Source organism: Cucurbita pepo, chromosome LG18 (assembly GCF_002806865.2).
Source record: "Cucurbita pepo subsp. pepo cultivar mu-cu-16 chromosome LG18, ASM280686v2, whole genome shotgun sequence".
Classification (NCBI taxonomy): domain Eukaryota; kingdom Viridiplantae; phylum Streptophyta; class Magnoliopsida; order Cucurbitales; family Cucurbitaceae; genus Cucurbita; species Cucurbita pepo.
This window is the reverse complement of record NC_036655.1, coordinates 7,169,340-7,190,431: the sequence shown is the minus strand read 5'-3', so window position 1 is coordinate 7,190,431 and position 21,092 is coordinate 7,169,340. Positions and strand designations below refer to the sequence as shown.

The 21,092-nt window shown below is 38.8% G+C and overlaps 5 protein-coding genes across 6 annotated transcripts; 1 reads left to right on the top strand and 4 right to left on the bottom strand.

Annotated features, from left to right (window-relative positions):
- Positions 1 to 619: 619 nt before the first annotated feature.
- Positions 620 to 5,910, bottom strand: LOC111779810 (probable translation initiation factor eIF-2B subunit delta). Its single transcript, XM_023659969.1, has 7 exons — positions 5,130 to 5,910; positions 3,926 to 4,051; positions 3,202 to 3,542; positions 2,015 to 2,759; positions 1,831 to 1,927; positions 1,689 to 1,743; positions 620 to 1,082 (listed from the first exon to the last, which is right to left on the bottom strand). The coding sequence occupies exons 1-7, from the start codon at positions 5,650 to 5,652 to the stop codon at positions 1,020 to 1,022; spliced, it is 1,950 nt and encodes a 649-aa protein (XP_023515737.1). The 5' UTR covers positions 5,653 to 5,910; the 3' UTR covers positions 620 to 1,019.
- Positions 5,911 to 6,671: 761 nt separating this feature from the next.
- Positions 6,672 to 7,341, bottom strand: LOC111780663 (dirigent protein 22-like). The gene has a single exon (XM_023661129.1). It carries the CDS (start codon positions 7,332 to 7,334, stop codon positions 6,777 to 6,779), a length of 558 nt encoding a protein of 185 aa, XP_023516897.1. The 5' UTR covers positions 7,335 to 7,341; the 3' UTR covers positions 6,672 to 6,776.
- A 670-nt stretch (positions 7,342 to 8,011) lies between these two features.
- Positions 8,012 to 12,255, top strand: LOC111779734 (kinesin-like protein KIN-8A). The gene is made up of 7 exons (XM_023659855.1): positions 8,012 to 8,990; positions 9,093 to 9,366; positions 10,377 to 10,427; positions 10,518 to 10,610; positions 10,851 to 11,216; positions 11,314 to 11,910; positions 11,994 to 12,255. Exons 1-7 carry the CDS (start codon positions 8,287 to 8,289, stop codon positions 12,018 to 12,020), a joined length of 2,112 nt encoding a protein of 703 aa, XP_023515623.1. The 5' UTR covers positions 8,012 to 8,286; the 3' UTR covers positions 12,021 to 12,255.
- A 2,859-nt stretch (positions 12,256 to 15,114) lies between these two features.
- Positions 15,115 to 16,709, bottom strand: LOC111780395 (protein MIZU-KUSSEI 1-like). Its single transcript, XM_023660777.1, has 2 exons — positions 16,504 to 16,709; positions 15,115 to 16,371 (listed from the first exon to the last, which is right to left on the bottom strand). Exon 2 carries the CDS (start codon positions 16,182 to 16,184, stop codon positions 15,387 to 15,389), a length of 798 nt encoding a protein of 265 aa, XP_023516545.1. The 5' UTR covers positions 16,185 to 16,371; positions 16,504 to 16,709; the 3' UTR covers positions 15,115 to 15,386.
- A 103-nt stretch (positions 16,710 to 16,812) lies between these two features.
- LOC111780397 (protein Dr1 homolog) lies at positions 16,813 to 20,236 on the bottom strand. Of its 2 annotated transcripts, none has more exons than XM_023660778.1 (6): positions 20,072 to 20,236; positions 19,869 to 19,938; positions 18,586 to 18,675; positions 18,183 to 18,277; positions 17,410 to 17,478; positions 16,813 to 17,182 (listed from the first exon to the last, which is right to left on the bottom strand). In XM_023660778.1, the coding sequence occupies exons 2-6, from the start codon at positions 19,921 to 19,923 to the stop codon at positions 17,009 to 17,011; spliced, it is 483 nt and encodes a 160-aa protein (XP_023516546.1). In that variant the 5' UTR covers positions 19,924 to 19,938; positions 20,072 to 20,236; the 3' UTR covers positions 16,813 to 17,008. The 2 variants fall into 2 exon arrangements, with proteins under 2 accessions (XP_023516546.1, XP_023516547.1); XM_023660779.1 differs by having other exon boundaries at positions 16,813 to 17,170; positions 20,072 to 20,232.
- Positions 20,237 to 21,092: the final 856 nt, after the last annotated feature.

The following is a 21,092-nucleotide window of genomic DNA, read 5'->3' as shown; positions in this document are numbered from 1 at the left end:
TTTTTTTTTTTTTTTTTTTTTTTTTTTTTTTTTTTTTTTTTTTTTTTTTTTTTTTTTTTTTTTTTTTTTTTTTTTTTTTTTTTTTTTTTTTTTGTCTTGAAAAAAAGTAAAAAATAAATTAAGATGGGAATGTTGAGATCTCTGGAAATTATTATTCAAAATTTCAATTTTCTAGATATATGGATGAATACTTTAAAAAAAAAAGTGCAGTCTTTAACCCAATCTAAACGAATATTTCAAGGGGACAGTGTTTAAATTTCGAGTGCAAGGGGACGTGTTTAAATTTCGAGTGCAAGGGGACAGTGTTTAAATTTCGAGTGCAAGGGGACGTGTTTAAATTTCGAGTGCAAGGGGACGTGTTTAAGCCAACCGAACATTTGGAGTGCACGTGTTCAACCCAAACAAATATTTCGAATGGATGCTTTAATTTCAATATCAATGTCTGAATTCTCCCAATCGAATTAAAAATAATAATAATAATAAAAGGAACCAACTTCTTAGGTCCATGAGTGAATTATAAAAACTATAATCACATGTACTAAAGACATTGCAACACAAGTGAAAGATTGTAGAACTGAACTTAAAACATGATTTTTTCCCTTCAAATTTCCCATTAGACTAATAAAGGAACAATTAAAATCTCATTCATTGATTCAAATAAATTCTACAAAGTTGATGATTTATTTATTGTGTTCCGACCGACCAATAAACATCGACCTTTTCAAACCTTACTCTGCCATAGTATATTTTCCCAGAAGAACACCACCTGGAAAACTGTGAGGAGAGGCAACAATATCGCACTCTTTAGCTAACCGTTAATTTACCAAAATCAAAATTTGAATCAGTAAGGCATAATAAAAGCCAAAAGTTTGTATCTAAGTCCAGATTGTGATTCAAAAAAAACTCCTTGCAGCATGCTTCGGCTATTTCTTGCACGGTCACATGCAACAAACATCTCTATCATTCATCCTAGCACAAGTAAACCATCCTTCCAAAACGAAGGGTCATTTTCAACTTCCTTATATCCATAGGTGCTCTCTCCGATACTCGCGCACGATCACCGGCACGCTTGTAGGTGGGATCTACAGTTCAGAACAATAAGAAACAATTTTTACTCAAGGCTGCAAAACCCAAAACTCTTACCGTCTCAATTTCGACCACTGAACATCAACTCTTACATTATAAAAAGGGGTGTCAGTGTGCAAATAGACAAGGGAGAGATGCTAAAAATATATGAACAGAGAGATAAGAGGAAGAAGAAGAGAAGAGAGAAGTTAGAATCAACCTGGATAGAAATTAGAATCAATCAGCACAGAGAAATTAACAAAAGAAACTGTAGGAGTAAAAAGATATCAGCTGATAACCATTTGGTTTGTTGTTCATTTTTTCTCACCGTTCCTTAATCATGGTTTTCAAATGGAGCTTAAAAGGACGCTGAAAACTACTATTTTTTATTTTCAGAATTTTTCTGAAATTTTAAGAACAGCTTTAGAAAATACAGACAGTGGTAACCTTCATCAAGGAAATGGAGAAACAAAAAAAATGAGATGCACCAAATATTACACCTCTAAAGAAAGGGAAGAAAAGATTATAGAGGAACCATCCGAAGTATAACAAGCAGGAATAAAGGAACGTATCTGAACAAGTGCCTGAGACAGAGAGAGGTATATCGATTGAACTAAACTTACCATGCCATAATCTGTGACAATCATTGAGATGTAATCTGAAGGAGTAGCGTCATACCTGAGACAGTACAACACAAAGTTAGAATACGTCACTTCCAGGTACAATAACTAGTTATAGTATATCGTAGTCAAATCATTGATTTACATTAAATTTAGAAGTTGCAATTGTTCTTTAGCAGTCATATTATCTAGATAATTTATATCCTTCCTTTCGGGAACCTTTGAGATAGCATCTGGATCACCTGCGCAAAATTTGAAAATGCTTAGAGATTGTCCATTTTCCCTCTTCTGGAAGGAAATACGGGAGAAGATAACATGATAATATATACCTAATTCATTGAAACATATTGAGTCAAGCTGTACCCTTTCATGAAATTTATAAGCTTCGCAGCAGATTAAGACTGGAACACGGAATGCATTAGCAACCATGGCAACAGCTGCAGTTCCCACTCTTGAATATACAGTTCCATTAGATAATACTGCAGCAGCCCCGAGAAAAACTCGCGTCACTTCATGCATCACATAAGAAATAGCATTGATATGAGTGTATGTACAATTTAGGCCCCTCTCTATGAGCCTACGAAGCAATGCTCGCCCTTCTTGTTTTGGACGGGAATCCACCACCACAATACGGAATTCTTTTCCAAGTTCATGGGCATGTAATAGAAGCATCTCTACAACAGACGATGATCCATATGTAAGAAGAACATCTCCATCCCTTATTTTAGTAGCAGCATGTCTAACTATGACCTCAGCCGCTATTATAATCTTTTCATTGATAAAGCGATCGATATCTGAGCAAAGCGTAGCTTTTACTTCAGATTCCGGAAGATTCAATGGTAATTTGGCAATGCGGTTTTTCAAAAACCTAATAGCATTTCCCATGCTAACAGATAGTGGCCTACACTCGTTGAAGAATGACACATAGCCACCAATTTTTGCAGTTAAATCTCTACCCAGAACCTTCTGTGGCGGAGTTGAGTAGTCTTTGATAGCCTGTTGAAATGCATGAAGCATAGCAATACAACGAGCATTGCCTCCACATATATCTCCGGCCATATATTGTAAACCAACCTGATAAAGTATCAATATGCAACTAAATTAGACAAACAATAGTCAAAAAATTTATCATGGATAAGCATAAAGTAAAGACAATTAATTAATTATTTCATCTATAAAATAACAAAAATGTTGGCATATAAAGAAGCCATTCGTGCAAATCACCATGTTGTGGGTGCATGAGGTCCATAAAAATAAAATTACAGTCAATAGTCATCAATATTGGATCAGAAAACATAACAGTCCTTAATCAAACAGGCAAAGCTATGAGTTCTTTTGAATTGGGAAAAGTAAGAATCATGTAAAGGTTTTGCATTCTGGTGGACTTACTATTTGTATTCTTCATAGCATGGACAAATTATCCTATTTAATTCAAGTTCTTCTGTACTAAACAGATTCCATGCTTGTAGTATTCTCCAGTCAAGAGTAAATTNCCCCCCCCACAAAAAAAAAGCACCTTGTAAATGGCAGGATGAATAGGGTCAAGTTGGAAAAACTTTGACACGAGATCAGGAAGCTGAGTTCCCTGCTCGTATTGTGGCAAATGGCGAAATAATTCGACCCTATTTCTAGCTTCAGTTTGGTTGAAAACTGCTCGCTTTTTAGCCTTTTCTACCCTATTTTTATCATCAAACTGCATTCGTGGAGGGGGAGCATCTTTCTTCCTTTCTTTATCAAGTGTGCGATCACCTCCTCTTTTGTCAGTAGGTGCAACCGAAGGCGTCGCATTGTTATCTTTCATAGCCAATGACTGCTTCACAGCTTTACCAGGAGCATTACCTGACTTATTCGCCTCACCTTTTATTAAACCAATGAACCATATATCAAAATATATATATATAAAAATAAATAAACATATGAACTAACTACTATATAAAAAGCTCTTGCAAAATTTTCTATAACATTAATAAACAAATAAAAGGAAACAGTGAGACCCATTGAAAAGTTACTCATGAAATTAGCTAATCCAGGTATTATAAATTTTTAAGTGCACAAGACAAGGAATTATCAATATCTACAAATACTCCGATTTATTGATGCACTAAATTGAACCCACTAAACGCTCTACATTTCTTAACTTCAAAAGAGTGCCTCCTCGCTGACCAGATTTGTTTTTCTGAATAATCAACACTACAATATTGCTCCAAGTACATTTAAAATGATTGGAATGGAAATTGAACCTTTTGCAGCTCGTTGTGCCTCCTGTAGAGCTCGTCTTTCAGCCTTTGTTGTTTTTGCCTTCAGGGGTTTCGAATTTGATGGTGGTTGTCGATTCTGTACCTCTGTGGATGCCCCTCCGTTCTTTTCTGCAAGAGCAGTGAAATGAGAAATCAATAATCCCAGTGACAGAAAGCAAATTGAAGCATGTTCACGACCATGTAGAATTTCATTGTTTTTTTTTTTCCTTTTCTAATCCTTGATTCCAAGAATTCTTTGGGCCATCAATATCGAAGGAGTACAAAATTGGGTACTACGGCCAGATCATGCAAGCACGTCAGAATCAAAAAAGAATTGACAAATTCCTATCAAAAGTGGATTATTTAATGTTTTTTTTACTGTTGTATATGCTAGTTTTATGCAATAAACAACAGAAAATAAGAATAATCCAATATTACACCTTCCAACCATTCTACAAGGTCCGCCATCTACTACAATTTTGAGGGGCACATAAACAGATTGAGCTGCAGTTAGAGGGTACAACTATTACACACATCTTTAAAGGAAAAGTAAGACAAATGACCACCCAAATAGGTTGATGTGCGTGAGTGTCAAAGTATACCCCTCCCTATCCCATTCTTTGAATTTTCTGCAACCTCTCTTCTAATGGTTCTTATATTGCCCAAGCTTTTTTCATACTCAACTCTTCTTTCTTCCTCAAGACTCCACAAAATTCATTTCCTTCCCCTCAATTCTTTTTTCGACTACGCATCAAAATTGTAGTGTCTTTCTATCCATATACACCAAAAAAATAGCTCTAACACCGTTAAACCACGAAATTATGACCTTAAATCTGAAGAGGTGGCCATAAAAAAATTGTTTATTGAACATAGGAGAGCTTGTAGGCGACCCAAGTAAGGACTGGTTGTATCCAAACAAATAAAGAAAAAAATAAAAGAAGACATAGAATGGATTCAGTAAAGTGCAGGAAATGAAAACAGGGCCACAACCTCCATCTTCCAATTGAAATGAAAAAGAAACGTACAGCAAAAAACGTAACAATTAGATGAATAAAGTCAATACTGCATTAGAATGTTGTACCTCAAAACAGAGAGGTAGAGGCCCAAAATTAGCACAGNACCCCCCCCCCCCCCCCCCCCCTGCATCAAAGAAAAAGAGGGAAAGAGTAGAGATGAAATTCCATCCAACAAAGCCATGCAACGTCACCTGAAACTCCAGCAGGCTTATTAGGTTCCAACGCCTTAAGAGGCAGCGCCTGCGAGTTCTCGGACGACTTGGCCGCCATGTGGATTCCAACGCCAGGAAAGCTCGAGGCAATCTTCCCAGAACCACTCCGGCGATACCAAACGGAGGTGGAGGAATCCTCCGACATCTCCAGCTCTTCGTCCTCAATTCTACTGGAAGGCGACGCCATAGGGGACGTCGCAAGCAGCGTCTCGGAAGGGTTATAGCTGCCAACAGGAATCTGATCAGCAGAATTCCTCCAATTGGCAGGAGCCGGAACAGGAAGAACAGCAGAGCGAGAGGCAAGGTTATCGGAGAGATGACGGGGAGGGGGGATCATAACCGGAGACAAGGAATTGGTAGGAGGAGAGAGGGATTGTTGAGAAGGGACACAGTTGGGCGGACCGGAGAGGGAACGGTCAGGGGAATTAGGAGCGTCGAGGGTGAAGAATCCGACCTGACGAACTTTGGGGTTGACGATGCGGGAGCCTCGGCGAGCATCCATGAAGACCTAGCGATGGATCCGCGAATATTTTGGCATGGGAATTACCAGAATCCACGCAGAGAGGTAGAAAGGGAGAAAGAGAAGAAGTGGGTTCAGTGGAGAAGAGCGTAATTGGTTGCTTATGTAGCGTCCGCCATAGCCAACTGAATCAGAAGAACAACAACAGAGACAGGAAATGGACGCGATTACAGCAATCCCTTCCTTTTCACCACACGGATGCAATCAATTTTGACGCATCCAAATTCACCCATTTCTCGCCCCAAACCCTAAATTCCCTATTCTTAAACAATAATTAAATTAAAGTTTTTTTTTTTTTTTTCATTTTTAATTAAATTCATTAACTAATTTTATAATTTTAGATATTAAATATATAAACTCTATTTTTTAAATATTTTTTCAATCTAAATATATCTTAATTAATTAAAAAAAAATGTAATATTTTAACTTTATTTTATTTTTATGGTTTATTGTAAAAAGTTGTAATAGCTTAATTAATATGATTTATTTATATTAAAAAAAATATTAAAAAATGTACTATTTTTATTATCTAATATTGAAAAAATTGTTTGTTTGTCCCTTTTCTTTTTCTTTATATATATATATATATTTATTTATTTATTTATTGGTAGCATGGGATAAGGAGGAATTGGATTCTTATGGCAAAAGGAGGGGTAATTAAATTCAATAGGAAAATAAATATTCAAAAATTAATATCTCGACATTCCTAGATACCTTGTCTCGTTTATTCACTCACATGAATGCATGCATGCTTTGAAATACTGATTCTTTCAGCATGTCTTATCTTCTCGACATGCTGCACATTGTCGACCAACGTATGATTACTTATAAACTATAGGTATCAACTTCAAATTTTTTTTTTTTAATTATCATATCTTTAAAATTGCTCTCATTCAAATGCTACAATATAATCTCAATTTATTCATGTAACTCTATATTTATTATAAGATAGATTCAGACACGAAATGTGACAGCCAAAAAATGGTGGTTGTTATTTGAGTGAGAAGCGATTTAGCCCCATTGGATACAAGTAGTTGGTAATACAAACATAATTTCCTAAAATAATAACAATAATAATAATAATAGAAAAGAAAGTGGAAGCATTTTTAATAATGCAACACATAAACATCGTACTCAACAACCGCATCGAACGTGTCCGGGTTCAAATGATGAGTTTTGGCCAACGCATAGCCTCTAGCAAACCGGAACTTCCCAGTTCCCCCGACCACCGGCATCTCCCGCTCGTGCTCCGTGATGGCGTTCCTGCCGAACACGGTGAAGGAGCTGCCATTGTATTTCCCGGTAGTGAAGGCGAAGGTCATGCCCATCATGAGTCCGATTTGGTCACTGGCCGTCCCCGCGTACATCCCTTGGGAGCGCCCCACCCGTCGGGAGCTGGGTTCGGGGCCGATGGTCAAAGGGTTGTCGAACAAGTTGAGTTGACCGAAGACGGTGGCCTTGTTGCGTGGCGGCAGAACAGCGACGCTGGAGGGCTTGGCGCCGCTGACGGTGTCGTGCCAATAGAGATGGAAATGGACCAGGAAGTGTCTGTCCATTTTAAGGGTCTTGGGGTCCATTTTTTTTGCGTATGAAACCTTGGGTCCGGTGGCGGTTACGGCCAATACCGACAAAAGCAAACAGAGAATGATGAGCTTGGTTGCCATGGTTGTTGCCGCGGGGTTAGAGATTGGCTGTGTCTTGGAAGCTTCATTTATATATATATATATATACATATTAAATCATTAATTTTGCGTCCCTTCAAATTGGCGTTTTGAATGAATCTTAGCCATTCAATACCCTGAACGTCAGGATCATCCCAAACTTCTTTCTCCTCCAAATTATCTTAAACCAAAAATTTAATTTTCTTTTTTTATTATATTAAAAATTGTACATCAAATCCTAAATATTAAAAATTAATTATTTTAAAGTTACGCATATCTTATTTAAAACATGTACTCACCAGGACGATCTTAATAACATCTATAACTTTTAATGAATTTTTAAAAATATTCTATACTCAAATCTCCACCGTCCATTTTTTTTATCCCAAATCACTTCATCAACAGTAAACCAAAGTGAGATGCATGGTAGTAGATGCACCTTAGCTTCACCGTAGAACTCCACTTTTCATTAGAAAAATATTTTTGTCTTTAATATTTCGAATTTCATTTAAATTAAAGCGCGAAAGTGTAATCCAATGCAGACAGAAGCATTCGAAGTCAACCCCACATCTCTTCAAAGGTAACAAACGGTTCGGATCTAAAGACAAAAATTTGACCGTTGCGAACTTATAAATTCAAAATTGTCCAAGGGCAAAAATCTCTACCGCCACTCCATTTATTGCTCCATCCACTCCACTCTGCCGGGACGGAGATTGGAAGTAGCAAAAAAGTGGAGTGCCCCATTTACTCCCGGTTCAGTATCAACCGTCCATCGCCATAAGATCAACGGCCCAGATTCTCTAACAGTAACATCACTCGTTCTTCGTTTTTCCCGCAGAATTTTTCACTTTCCAACATTTTTTTTCATACCCATTTGGATTATCAGCAGTTTTTCCGAGCTGATCCAGTGAATTTCTTCTGGGTATGTTAGGGTATTGAGAAAAATCCAAGAAAAATGCCTGTTTCGACTCGGTCTCGGATCATGAACGAAGAACATATTGATGCAGTTCCAGGTCAAGAAGATAAACAGCAGCTGAATCTTCCACCTAGAAGTCTTCACCATGGATTGAAAGAGAAGATGAAGGCATTAACCCTTTTGTACGAGCAGCAGAAGCTTGCTTCTGCAGCTCTTAAGAGGCCGTCACCAAAAGGGGAAGTTCTAATTGGTGAGCCAAAGCTTGAGAATGTAATGAGAGAAAATGCAATGCCTAATTCCACTGTTTCCAGAGCTTATGTTCTACCCCAGCTGCCGATGAGTGAAGTGAAGGAGAATGTGGTGGTTGGAGCTGATCGGATTGTCGGGTTTTCGTGCTCGAAAAAGCAGAGTTTGTCGACGAATGTCGCGAGGAAATTGTCGTTAGGGCACTCGATGTCTGTAGTGGAAAGGATGGAGAATGTGGGGTGTAAGAAATTGCAAGAAGTGGAGGAATTGGGAGAAAGCCGGATTTTGGTGTTTGTGAGGCTAAGGCCAATGGCTAAGAAGGAAAAGGAAGTGGGTTCAAGGTGTTGTGTTAAAATAGTGAATGGAAGAGATCTTTACTTGACAGAGTTTGCTAATGAGAATGATTATTTGAGACTTAAGAGGCTTCGTGGGCGTCATTTTAGCTTCGACGCTTCATTTCCGGACACCACCAATCAGCAAGAGGTCTATGCCACCACGTAAGTTCATCAGAAAAGAATTGGCGTTTACTGATTATGGGTTGTGTTGCATTTTAAAGCTTAATATCTACGTTTCAAAAGGGTACCTATTTGAATGTGCAGGACAGCAGAGGTTGTAGAAGCAGTTCTGCAGGGAAGGAATGGTTCTGTGTTCTGTTATGGTGCCACTGGGGCTGGAAAGACATACACAATGCTGGGAACGGTTGAGAGCCCTGGAGTTATGGTTTTGGCTATCAAAGACCTCTTCACCAAGATTAGGCAGAGGAGCTGCGATGGGAACCATAGAGTCCACCTCTCTTACATTGAGGTTTACAATGAAACAGTCAGAGATTTGTTGTCCCCAGGAAGGCCATTAGTTCTCAGACAAGACAAGCAGGTTTGTGTCGTACGTTGTATGACTTGCACTAAATTCATTGAAATTTTAATGCTTTTGACTGTCACCCCTTGTCTGTTGGTTGTGTTACTTTTTATATGTATTGTACCAAATGGCAGGCACAACCTGGCTTCTTTGTATTTGTTTAGCTGGGAAGATGAGAAGAGTTTAATGACATTTTATTGATTTGTATAAGAAAGCTGAAGCTCAATGCTAATGCTAACTAACCAATGTTGTCTTATTTGGATTTTCTCTTTTGGGCTTCTTCTCAAAATTTTAAAAATGCGTCCGTTAGGGAGGCGTTTCCACACCCTTATAAAGAATGTTTCATTCCCCTATCTAATTCCTTCTCCTACCGATCACAATCCACCTCCTTTCGGGGCCCAACGTCCTCGCTGATACACCGCCTCGTGTCCACCCCTTTGGAGTTCAGCCTCCTCGTTGGCATATTTTCCGGTGTCTGACTCTGATACCATTTGTAACACTGAGCCCCGAAGGAGGTGGATTGTGAGATCACACACCTTGGAGAAGGGATTAGAGAAAGGAGCGAGTGCCAGCGAGGACACTATGCCCTGAAGGGGGGTGGACTGTGAGATCCCATATCAGTTAGAGAGGGGATTGGAGAAGGAGACGAGTGCCAGTGATGACGCTGGGCCCCAAAGGGGGTGGATTGTGAGATCTCAAATCAGTTGGAGAAGAGATTGGAGAAGGGAATGAGTGCCAGCGAGGACGCTGAGCCCCAAAGAGAGTGGATTGTGAGATCCCACGTTGGTTGGAGAGGGGAACGAAACATTTTTTACAAGGGTGTAGAAACCTCTCTCTAGCAGATACATTTTAAAATTCTTGAGAGAAAGCTCAAAGAGGACAATATCTGCTAGCAGTGTGCTTGGGTCGTTACTCGAACTCATTTGGACAAATACATCCAATTTTGGAATTCATGAGAGCTGCACTATGTTTTTTAATTGAAACATCTTGATTGACGTTCAGCTAAATGGTTATTCCAAATACTCCAGGGCATTGTTGCAGCTGGTATTACACAATATAGAGCTTACTCCACTGACGAAGTAACTTTCTAAGTCCCTTGTAGTTTTGAAAGTTTGATATTTTATGAAATGGAGACGGGACTTCTCACACTTCTTTGGGGTTCTGTCCAGGTGATGGCCTTGCTTCAACGAGGAAACCAAAACCGAACAACCGAACCAACCCGAGTTAACGAAACTTCTTCCCGTTCCCATGCTATATTGCAGGTAACTCTCGCATGGTTTGCTTAAGATTTTCCCTTAAAACCTGTTAGAAACCACGACCCTCCCAGTAGTATGATATTGTCCACTTTGAGTATTAGCTCTCATGGCTTTAGTCATCATACTAATGGAGGTGTATTGCTTACTTATAAACTCACGATCATCTCCTTAATTAGCCGTTGTAAACTTCCCACAACAATCCTCTACAAAAACTTCCTCACGTTTCTATGCTCCTGCAAAATGCAGGTTACAGTTGAATATCGAGCCAAAGACAGTGGAACGAACATCGTTAACCGAGTCGGGAAGCTCTCATTGATTGATCTCGCCGGGTCAGAGAGGGCACTTGCCACAGATCAAAGAACATTAAGATCTCTCGAGGGAGCAAACATAAACAGATCACTACTCGCTTTAAGTAGTTGCATCAATGCCCTTGTGGAAGGAAAGAAACACATACCTTATAGGAATTCAAAACTCACACAACTTCTGAAGGATTCATTAGGAGGAGCTTGTAACACTGTGATGATTGCAAATATTAGCCCAAGCGACTTATCATTTGGTGAAACCCAAAATACACTTCATTGGGCTGATCGTGCTAAAGAGATCAGAACTAAGGTTTGACCAACAAACTTCTTGAGATCAGTACACTTCATATGATATGGTTCTTTAGAGTGTCCTAAACTTACTGTTTAAATCATGCATATAAATGCAGGTTGCAGAAGAGGAAATAATGAAGCCACCGGAATCTGAATTGGATCAGGCTAAACTACTGCTTGCTTTGCAGAAAGAAAATCATGAATTGCGTGTGCAGTTGGCTCACCAACAACGGAAGTTGCTTACTTTACAGTCCCAATCCCTGGCTGCAGTGGCTTCTCCAACCCCATCTGTTCTAACTCCTCCAACGTCTGTTCGAGAGCTTCACCGCACGGTGAAACGATTAGAAGCAGAGCTTGAGAAGGCAAAGAAAGAGCACATTGTGGAGTTAAAGCACAAAGATGATCATATCAATGAGCTGTTGAAGAAAAGCAAGAAAACAGCAGGGTTGGTGAGAGGAGAGGGCGTAAAGAGGGTAAGGACAAGAACTAGCTTAAGACCAAAGGAGGAGGAGGAGCCAAGCATAGGTGAAGTGAAGAGCCCCAGGTACCGTTTCAAATCACCAGCTCCAACAGCTAAGAAACGAAGCTTTTGGGACATAACAACAGCTAATAGTCCATCTGTTGCCACATTAAATGGAAGGAAGACCAGAAGTCATGTACTTGCAGAGCCTCCTCCTCCTCCTCCTTCTGCTGCTCCCTCTATGCTTCGTCAGGTACAGTTTCTCTTTTGACATTATAAGTCAACTCGTTTAGCGTCATATCTGTTCATCTCATTTTTCTGTTTTGAACCACACAGCCAGGTTTTTCTCGACAGAAGCCATAGCTTTTGAATTGTAAAACTCAAAGAAGATTGACAACAAGAAAGAAACAGAATGCTGACACAGCCAGGTAACACTTCAGCTTCAGCTGATGATTTTTTCATGTACACTAGTGATAGCCGGTAGATTTCCTTAGTTTTTTTCTGTTCTATAGAGATTATGTTGCATATTGTTTCATTCTTTGGTAGTTAAAATCCCTGTACTGATTAACTGGAACATATTCCACGAGTTATCTTCCAACTGTTGGCTTTGTCTGTGGTATCATCTGGGTTTTATTAAACACCCCCATGAATGATAAGTTTCAACCTTATTTCTCTCTCAACTCTGTGAAATATCAGTATTTTGTTTATGGCTACATGGTTTGTTTGTATGTACGAAGTGAAACAGGATTGCTGTTTTTGTTTGGAACTTATCTGCAATGCTCATTGGAAAGAGAGGTCTCTCAAGGGAACCCTCTCATGTAATGTACCTAAAGATGAGAACTTAAATATGACGGCTATATATATAATATGACAATGTAATCATTAAGAAGTATAGCAGAGAAACTTGAAATGCCTCCAAATTGCCAAAAAGTTCATGAGTTTGTTATGCCTATGGTATGCCAAAAGTTAACAATTATACTGTGTGTCTTGCTCCCTTCAAATCGATTTTGAGATAACGGCCGAAAGTCATCTATCACCTACTGTGAGATTCCACATCGGTTGGAGAGAGGAATGAAATATTCCTTATAAAGATATGGAAACCTCTTCCTAGTAGACGCGTTTTAAAAACCTTGAGGGGAAGCCCAAAACGGAAAGCAAAGAGGACAATATTTGCTAGCGGTGGGTATGGGCTGTTACAAATGGTATTAGAGCCAGACATCAGGCGGTGTGCCAACGAGGACGTTGGGCCCTTAAGGGGGTGGATTGTGAGATTCCACACTGGTTGGAGAAGAGAACGAACCATTCCTTGTAAGGGCATGGAAACTTCTCCCTAGCATACGCATTTTAAAAACCTTGAGGGGAAGCCCAAAGAGAACAATATCTAGTAGCAGTACGCTTATGTTGTTACACCTACTCACAACACAACTTGATCCTCATTGGCTCGAATTCACTTGCTCCTTTGCTTCTTAGCAGCAACTCAGCATATCAAATCTCTGTGAAACAATGACTTTTCCAAGTGCTTAAAAACACTCACCTTAAACAAAACATTCTTTAATGAACTCTCTATCCATAAAACTGTCTTATAAGATGAATTAGAAGAACTTTCAGAAAATCCTGTTGTTCATTAAACTCCACTCTGACCCACCAACTGCCAAATACTCGGATTATAACTGGACTCAAGAAACGTTAACAAAAGATCTCACACTGCTCTAACAAAGCTCAATAAACAAACTTTCTGTCTTGTCGGTTTTTATCTACAAAGACGACACTTCTCTTAACTTTCTTATATTTCCAAGACAGGCAAAGACAAAGGTAGAAGGACCATGTGTCATTTTGTCATTTCAATGCTGCTCAATGAGTCAAACTGATATGGGATTAACTTCTTTGACGTTGTTGAAACAAAAGATTTGTAGTTTAGAGAGAGAAATGATGTGAGCAGCCACTAAGATTTTGAAATGTTTTGAAGAATGATAAGCAATCATCAAAACTCATAATGGGTTTTCCTTTCTGTTAAGAGATAATCTTTTGAATTAGATTTTGACCCATCTATGAGCCAAACCCCCTCCTCTGCCAATGAATAAAGTAGCAAAAGGCAGAGTGAGGAAAGCCTTGAAACTAGGAAAAGTGGTGGCCAGAAACTCCACACTTTCTTCATATGTCCAAACTGACCATCATGGAAGGAAAAGTTTTCCAGAACTGTGGAGGAGAGTTTAGTAATTCAAAAGAACCAAATTCCAAAGTGGGGAAAAAGAAAAGGAAAAGCAGTCAAGAAATGAAAAGGGGAAAAAAGAAAGGCGCATCTGTGCTTTTGGGAAGAGGACTGTGAAGTTTTTTTAATGTATAAATATTGCTTTTTATGACTTCCATGATTTGGGTCTTGCAAAAAGTTGTATTGGGATCATTTTAGAGGCAACTATGAGGCCAGGTAATGATTGAATGCTCTTCACTTTAAGACCAACATAATATAAAGTTGGTGATGGTAAGATGATGGGTAGTCGGCCTACACAGAAAAAGAAGAATACTGCTGGAAGGAGAAGAAAAGTGAAGTAAAATACAAGATCATTGGCTTCTTTCTAGGTACAGAGAGAGAAGGGATCCTTGTAATCATATGATGATTATAGCTATTAACAAAGAAGATGATCCAAATGTGGCTAAAACCTCAAGTTTTTAGGCCTTGTTGCAACCGCATAGTTGAGAGTGGAACCGTGGATGGTGTCTTCTTTGGGCTTTCTTATTCAAATTTTTCCTCAAGGTGTTTAAAACGTGTTTGCTAGGGAGATGTTTTCACATCTTTATAAGGAATGTTTCGTTTAGATGTGGGACACCGCTCGGTGTCTACCCCCTTTAGGGCTCAGCGTCCTCGTTAGCACACTGCCCGGTAACTGGCTCTGATACCATTTGAAACAGCACAATCCCACCGATAGCAGACAAATATTATCTTATTTAGGTTTTTCCTTTCGGTATTCCCCTAAAGGTTTTTAAAACGTCTGCTAGGGAGAGTTTTCCACCCCTTATAAAAAATGCTCAACCGACGTGGGATCTCACATTGAGATAAAAGAAGTTTTCCACCCCTTATAAAAAATGCTCAACCGACGTGGGATCTCACATTGAGATAAAAGAAGACGACCCTAATATAGTTTTGTGATCTTTTGTTGGAAGAAAACAAGGATCTTCTTGATTTTTGTCTCGTACATTATAACTTTAGTTTGGAAGTTCAAACACAAGATGATGGTGAATGCGTAAAGTAAAATATTTGAAAGTTGAAGAAGCAATCCTTAAAATATGAAAACAGAACAATCATAATTGAATGTGACGCCAATTAATCATTTGGCTGCATCATCACATCACATGCCCAAATAACATTACATATTTTATGATATCATAAATTGGACAAGCCAACACGGCCTCTGTTGGTCCTGTAGGATGGAGATTTAGCCAGTAAAGATGAGAAACATTCTGGGAAAAATCAAACAAATTTTTCTTAAGGTAATTGTAATTAATCATGAATGAACAGAAACTATACTTTACACCTTCATCACCATCGCCTTGTAATGTATCCCCCCACACCCAGCAAAAAGAAAGAAACCTAAACTGGCAATGAGACATAGTACAGCACATGAAAAAGAGAAGAAACGACAGCACATGGAGTTGGACTTTAGCTGAGCTGCTGCTGCTGAAATGAAGGAACTTGAGCAGTGATTTAGATCAATCCTTCCATGGTTGCTCAAATTATACTCTTAGCAAATAGATACTGAGCTCAGGAGCTCCATTACTGTCTGGGTTCATCATGTAGAAAGCTTCAGAATCCCTTGAGCCTACAATTCTCTCGAACTTTGCCCTCATGTACATGATATCCCCATCTGATCCACCTTCTCCTTCCCCACTGCCACCACCGGTGCCTTCGGTGCCTTCGTCCACCGGTAAGACGCCAGCGCCCATGGAAATTGGCTCCACGGCTTTCAAGATCTTCAACTCCTTAGGTCCACATTCTCTCCTTGAAGCAAAGCCACATTTCTTCCCATTGCAAAATGTCCTCCAAACAGGCTCTTCAAGCAGTCTCCTTCCTGGTTTCTTGTTCACATCCTTCTCTTTATCACATTCCAGCGCAATTCGAACAAGTCCAGATGCCATTTCCTTCACCAGACCACTGATTGGTGTAGCAAGCTCAATCAAGAAAGCTGGATGTGAACTGGGATCTCTCTGAAATGCAAAGTGTACATGCCCCCGGCGAGAACCAAATAATGTTCCAATCACTCGAGAACGGAGACCAAGTTGTGGGTTGCGGTTGCGGCCAAGGGCGGTGAGAACCGAACGGAACCGAGAGACAGCGAGCTGTTGCAGTTTCCTCCTGGTCAATTGTGCTCGTACCTGCTGCTGTTCCTGTGGCTCCTGTAAAATGGACTTGGCGTTCTCCTGCTTTTCTTCTGTGGCAGATTCTGATGATTTGAAGGTGGAATCGTCTTCTTCTTCATTACTGACCTTCCTTGTCCAATGGAAGTGCCTTCTGGATGAGAACTCCTGAGCCATTACTGTCTGCAGCTGAGAAACCAGGGGGAAGAAAGGAAGGCAATTCTTTAGAAGGTTGGTTAGTAGGAGAGAGAATGAGAGGAGTGTATAATAGAGAGAATGTGGTTTCTTCCCTTTTATTTGCTATGTGGGGCTCTCATCATTTAATTCTAGTTTCAAGCTTCATTGGTGTGCCTGCAAGAGAAACCTGACAAAATAAACATAGACTGATCCACCAACTGATACGGATAGACATAAGAGAGAGAGACTTCAAATTAAAAAGTAAGAGAGAGAGAGAGAGACTTCAAAGTAAAAGGTGAGAGAGAGTGAGAGGCAATGCCTGTGTTACTTTCTTGTGAGATTGGCATTTGGTTGACTTGAATCACCAACATTGAAACGATGGCATCAAAAGCCACACTCAAGCATAAGTCATAGCTGTTCACAACAGACAAGCTAACGAGAATCATATCCAAATCCATGTATGAAAATGACGCACAATGCTTGTCGGGGTCATACAACAAAAATATCTAATAGTCACTCTCTCGAGACCCCATCTTCTGTTTAATTAAGTTTTGAGGATTTAAGAAAGCCAGGTCTCATCAGTAGACCTGATGAGATAGTACATCGGGGAGGGAGGGAGAGAGCGAGAGATTTAAACAGTCACTACTTGTATTAACTAGACATGGATCCGCAAATATGGATATATATTACAATGCATCTTCACAGAGCCCAGAGTAGCTAGGTTAATCATTTCTTTTTTGTACATATGCACACGGCATATTTGAGGCACATATGGAAGGGTCAAGGAATCTTGCCTATGGTTGAAGAAAATAAAGATCCTAAAATTAGCTCTCTAAACTTTGCTCAGGCTCCGGTTGCTTCGGTGCAGTGTTACTGCCATTCATTCTTGCACGTGCCTCCGCAAACATTCTTTGCTGCTCAGCCAAAGCTTCTTCTTCGGTCATCTCAGCTCCATTACTCCACTTTCCACCTTTCAACGAGTCTTGCTGCGGAAATTTCTCGACAGAGAAAAGAAAAAATGTTAGTGCTTTGAGTTGTCTTGAGACACTCATGGTTGAGTTGAAACTAAATTTTATGACCCAATTATGAGAACGATAGAGAAGTATCCTCTTTAAGGAACAAATTAAGAGATGCTGATTATCTCCCTCACAGAAATTTTTTATATGCTCAGCCACTTCAATCAATTCATTGAAAAGGAACTATAGCAAATATACCGAAGTATTACCATAGTTTCGTGCCTGTGTTGTTCGTATGCAGCATAAACTTCCTCAATGTATTCACTAAAACCAAGCACCTGATCATATATGTAAACATACGTGTAAGTCCAAAAGCAGACATAATGTAGAAGTAGCCAAGCAAAAGCTGTAGATCAATCTTCTTCAAACACAAGAACGAAAAGTTCCAGCTAAAAAAGAACTTTCACCCTAGTGTTCTTAAATGCAATCAAACTCCACATGACATTATTAACATATATTGCGATTTATCTCCTCTCCATTTCTATGAAATAGCAGGACACTATTTTCTGTCAGAGCTAGTTAATGTTTGACCCATGCTGGGGTCAACTATATAAGAAGACAGAGTAGATTCAAAATAAATTCTGTCCTGAAAATATTTATAGATTTAGATAGGAAGATATGAGCGGTGCTTGAAGTAAACAAGAAAATAAAAAAAGAGGGTTAAAATGACTGCATGATCAGAATGGTACGGACAGCAAATCAATTAAATAGACAAGGAGCATATTATTGGTAAGGCATAGTTGGGTCACTGAAATTATTATTTCACTGAAGAACATTCATTTATTTTATGATTTGGTACTTAAGTTGTAGAGCTGTATCAAGCAATAATGAAATCAACTTCTACAGAATGGAATTTTGAGTTTCACGGAGCTGGATGGTAAACAAGAAATGCTGGCGTATACTATCCCATAACATAATAACAAGTAACACATAAAAGTCTATATTATTAAGAATATAAAGGAAACTTGGATAGTCCATAGACCTCAAGAGCCTTGAGCACGTGCTCAGGTGCAATTGTTCTTTTTTCTTCTTTGCTACAAACTTCATTAGACTCGGATGATACAAGGTTTATAAACTCTGCAAGAACACCAAAATAAAGAGTGCAATTCTTGAGTAAGAAGTGATAATTGGTCAGCAATAAAAACCTGCCACCACCTTAAAGAGCTGGNGTGTGGGGGGGGGGGAGTGGTCACAACAGTAAAAAAAAGGTACAAAAAATCAACTTAACAATATAATAATACAACAAAAAGCTATGTCTAAAGACAACTATTGGCCATTATTGTTGGAAGAATAATAGAACCACAAACGGAAACTAACAGTAGTACATGCGACCAACACAAAATGTTAAAATATACAAAGAAAATGGCAAATCAAGATATTCTCACCTACACAACACTCGATCAGAAGGTCTTGGGCGTCTCTTGCAACCCGTACATCAGGGGGCAACATCTCTTTGATAATTTTGGTCATAGTCGCTGAAAAAGAAAAAATAAACAAAACATAAATTTAATAGCCCTAAACAAAGACATGGAAATGCGAAATTATGGTTTACAAAACAAAAACACTTGCTACCCTAAGCATAGGTCAATTGGTCAAAATGCTATAACCTCAAACAAAAAATGAAGATTTGAATCCCAAGAACAAACCAAAACCAAGACAAACTTCAGCAATTGCACAAGCATTTAAATGATGTCCAATTACTTTTCTTGTAAAAGGAAGGGAGCCATATTATGTCACCAAAATACATCATATGAAAGTTTAAACCAATTCATCTAAGCTAAGAAAACTGAAAGAAAAAGGACACGGAGTAGAGGAACCTCTAACATTTGGAAACATAAAAGTGGCCACGGAAGCTACTTTCTTATGAAAGAAGATAGCTTGAAAGCTGAACAAGAACAAGAAAATAAAACTGGCTCAAAAGCAGCAAAGGACAAAGAAGAAAGGGGAAGAGCCTCGAAGTAAAATGAAATTGCAGTACAAAAGACAAGCCGACAGTTTTTGGAAACTCTACCATCTTACATAAAATACTTCAAATAAGTTTTGGAAACTCGGCGATTGGTAATTCATGTAGCAGAAGTGGGATGCAAGCTAAAAACATGAATGATACCGTAGAAATAAATCTATGTTTACAGAACGTGAACGCATTACAGTGAGAACAGATGAACTGAGACTCAGGCATCCAGATTTAATTATGGCATGCGGCATACTAGTCACTCCCTTAACCCCACAGAAAGACTAAAAAGAAAAACATGCGAAGGGTTTTCTTCCATGAACTCTTCTTGTCAATTATCTAATTTCAATTTCCCACCAAAAATTGCCGCGCCCCGCAACCGGGTCGAGCAAAAAAAAAAAAAAAAAAAAAAAAAGAATCCAAGAAAAAAAAACTAAACACCAAGCTTAATCCTTCTCTAGTGGAAACGATAATTAACGGGTACCATAATCGTTCAAGCCACAAAATATAAATTTTCCAGACATCGACTTGAACCCACAATTCGATACTTCCTTCAAGAATTACAGAGAATCCGAAAAATCAAAATTATTGTTCTATAGTTAAAGAAACACCAAATTAGTCCATGAATCATCACATCAAGATTCAATATACTATGGGGGAAATTACCCCCAAAAAACACAAAAAGACACCAAAAACCACTGCGGAAATTGCAAGTACCTTTTGGAAGCGATGCGTCCTCTTTAGACTTTCCAACTATGTCCATCGGCTCCATATCGAACCTTCGAGACTGCAACATAAACAACAGACACACAAAAATCAGAGGAAAAAAGAACCCCAACCGCGGACATAAAGAATACAAACAAATTCTGGAAAATTTAAGACAAACGATGCAGAGGAAGAGGAAGGAGATCGGAACTTACGGCACCCCAGAAGCCAACGGAAAAAATAAATACGCAAAACCGGAAAATGACGACGGCGATCCCACCGATAGAAGAAGATCGGAATCAAAGGAGGCGATCGAGGTGGAGGGAAGGGCATTGTTGATATATGCATTTTTATCAGAGGTTATTGTGGTTCTTCAGGATAAGAGAGAAAGATCTCGCTCGCAGGAGATTAGGGCAAAGGAGGCACCAATGCGTGGGCTACGCGCCAACGATGAGCGTGGAAAAAGTGCAACGGAATGAATAAGTTGGTTCACGTGGGACCCGTGGGCTTTGCCCTTTTTAGCGCTGATTGGTTGAAGGGAGAGTAGCGTAGTCACGCGGTTGAATAGCGCGTGAGAAGGTAGGAACTTTGGATGCTTTTTTGGTAATTTAAATTTTATTTATTTATTTATTTTTATTTTTTTTAAAGCCAGTTGTTTTTAGNTTCTTATTATTTTAGTTTATTTTCTAATAATTTAATGGAATTATTGTTTTTTGGTTGATTAGTACAAAATTTATATATAATTTGTGAGATTTATTTAAATTATAGAAATCAATCTAAAAAAATCCAAGTCATGCAAATTCAATTAGTAATATAGCATTTAATATTTACCTNAGGATGGGTCGTCTGTTATTTGTTCTAAATGTTTGATATATTACGCCATTGACAGAGATCTTCGTGCCTCGTGGCATTCCAGAATTGGTTCTTTGGTCAAATTACGGAATCCCCCACCCCACTTCATCTGGGCCTTCAACCACTTCACCTGGGCCTTGCACCACTTCATCTGGGCCTTCAACCACTTCACCTGCCTTTCTTTTTTCTTTTCTTTTCCTTTCTTTCCTTTATTTATTATTTATTATTATTTCATTAAATCTCATATATCTGCTTTATTTTTCTTATTATTTTAGTTTATTTTCTAATAATTTAATGGAATTATTGTTTTTTGGTTGATTAGTACAAAATTTATATATAATTTGTGAGATTTATTTAAATTATAGAAATCAATCTAAAAAAATC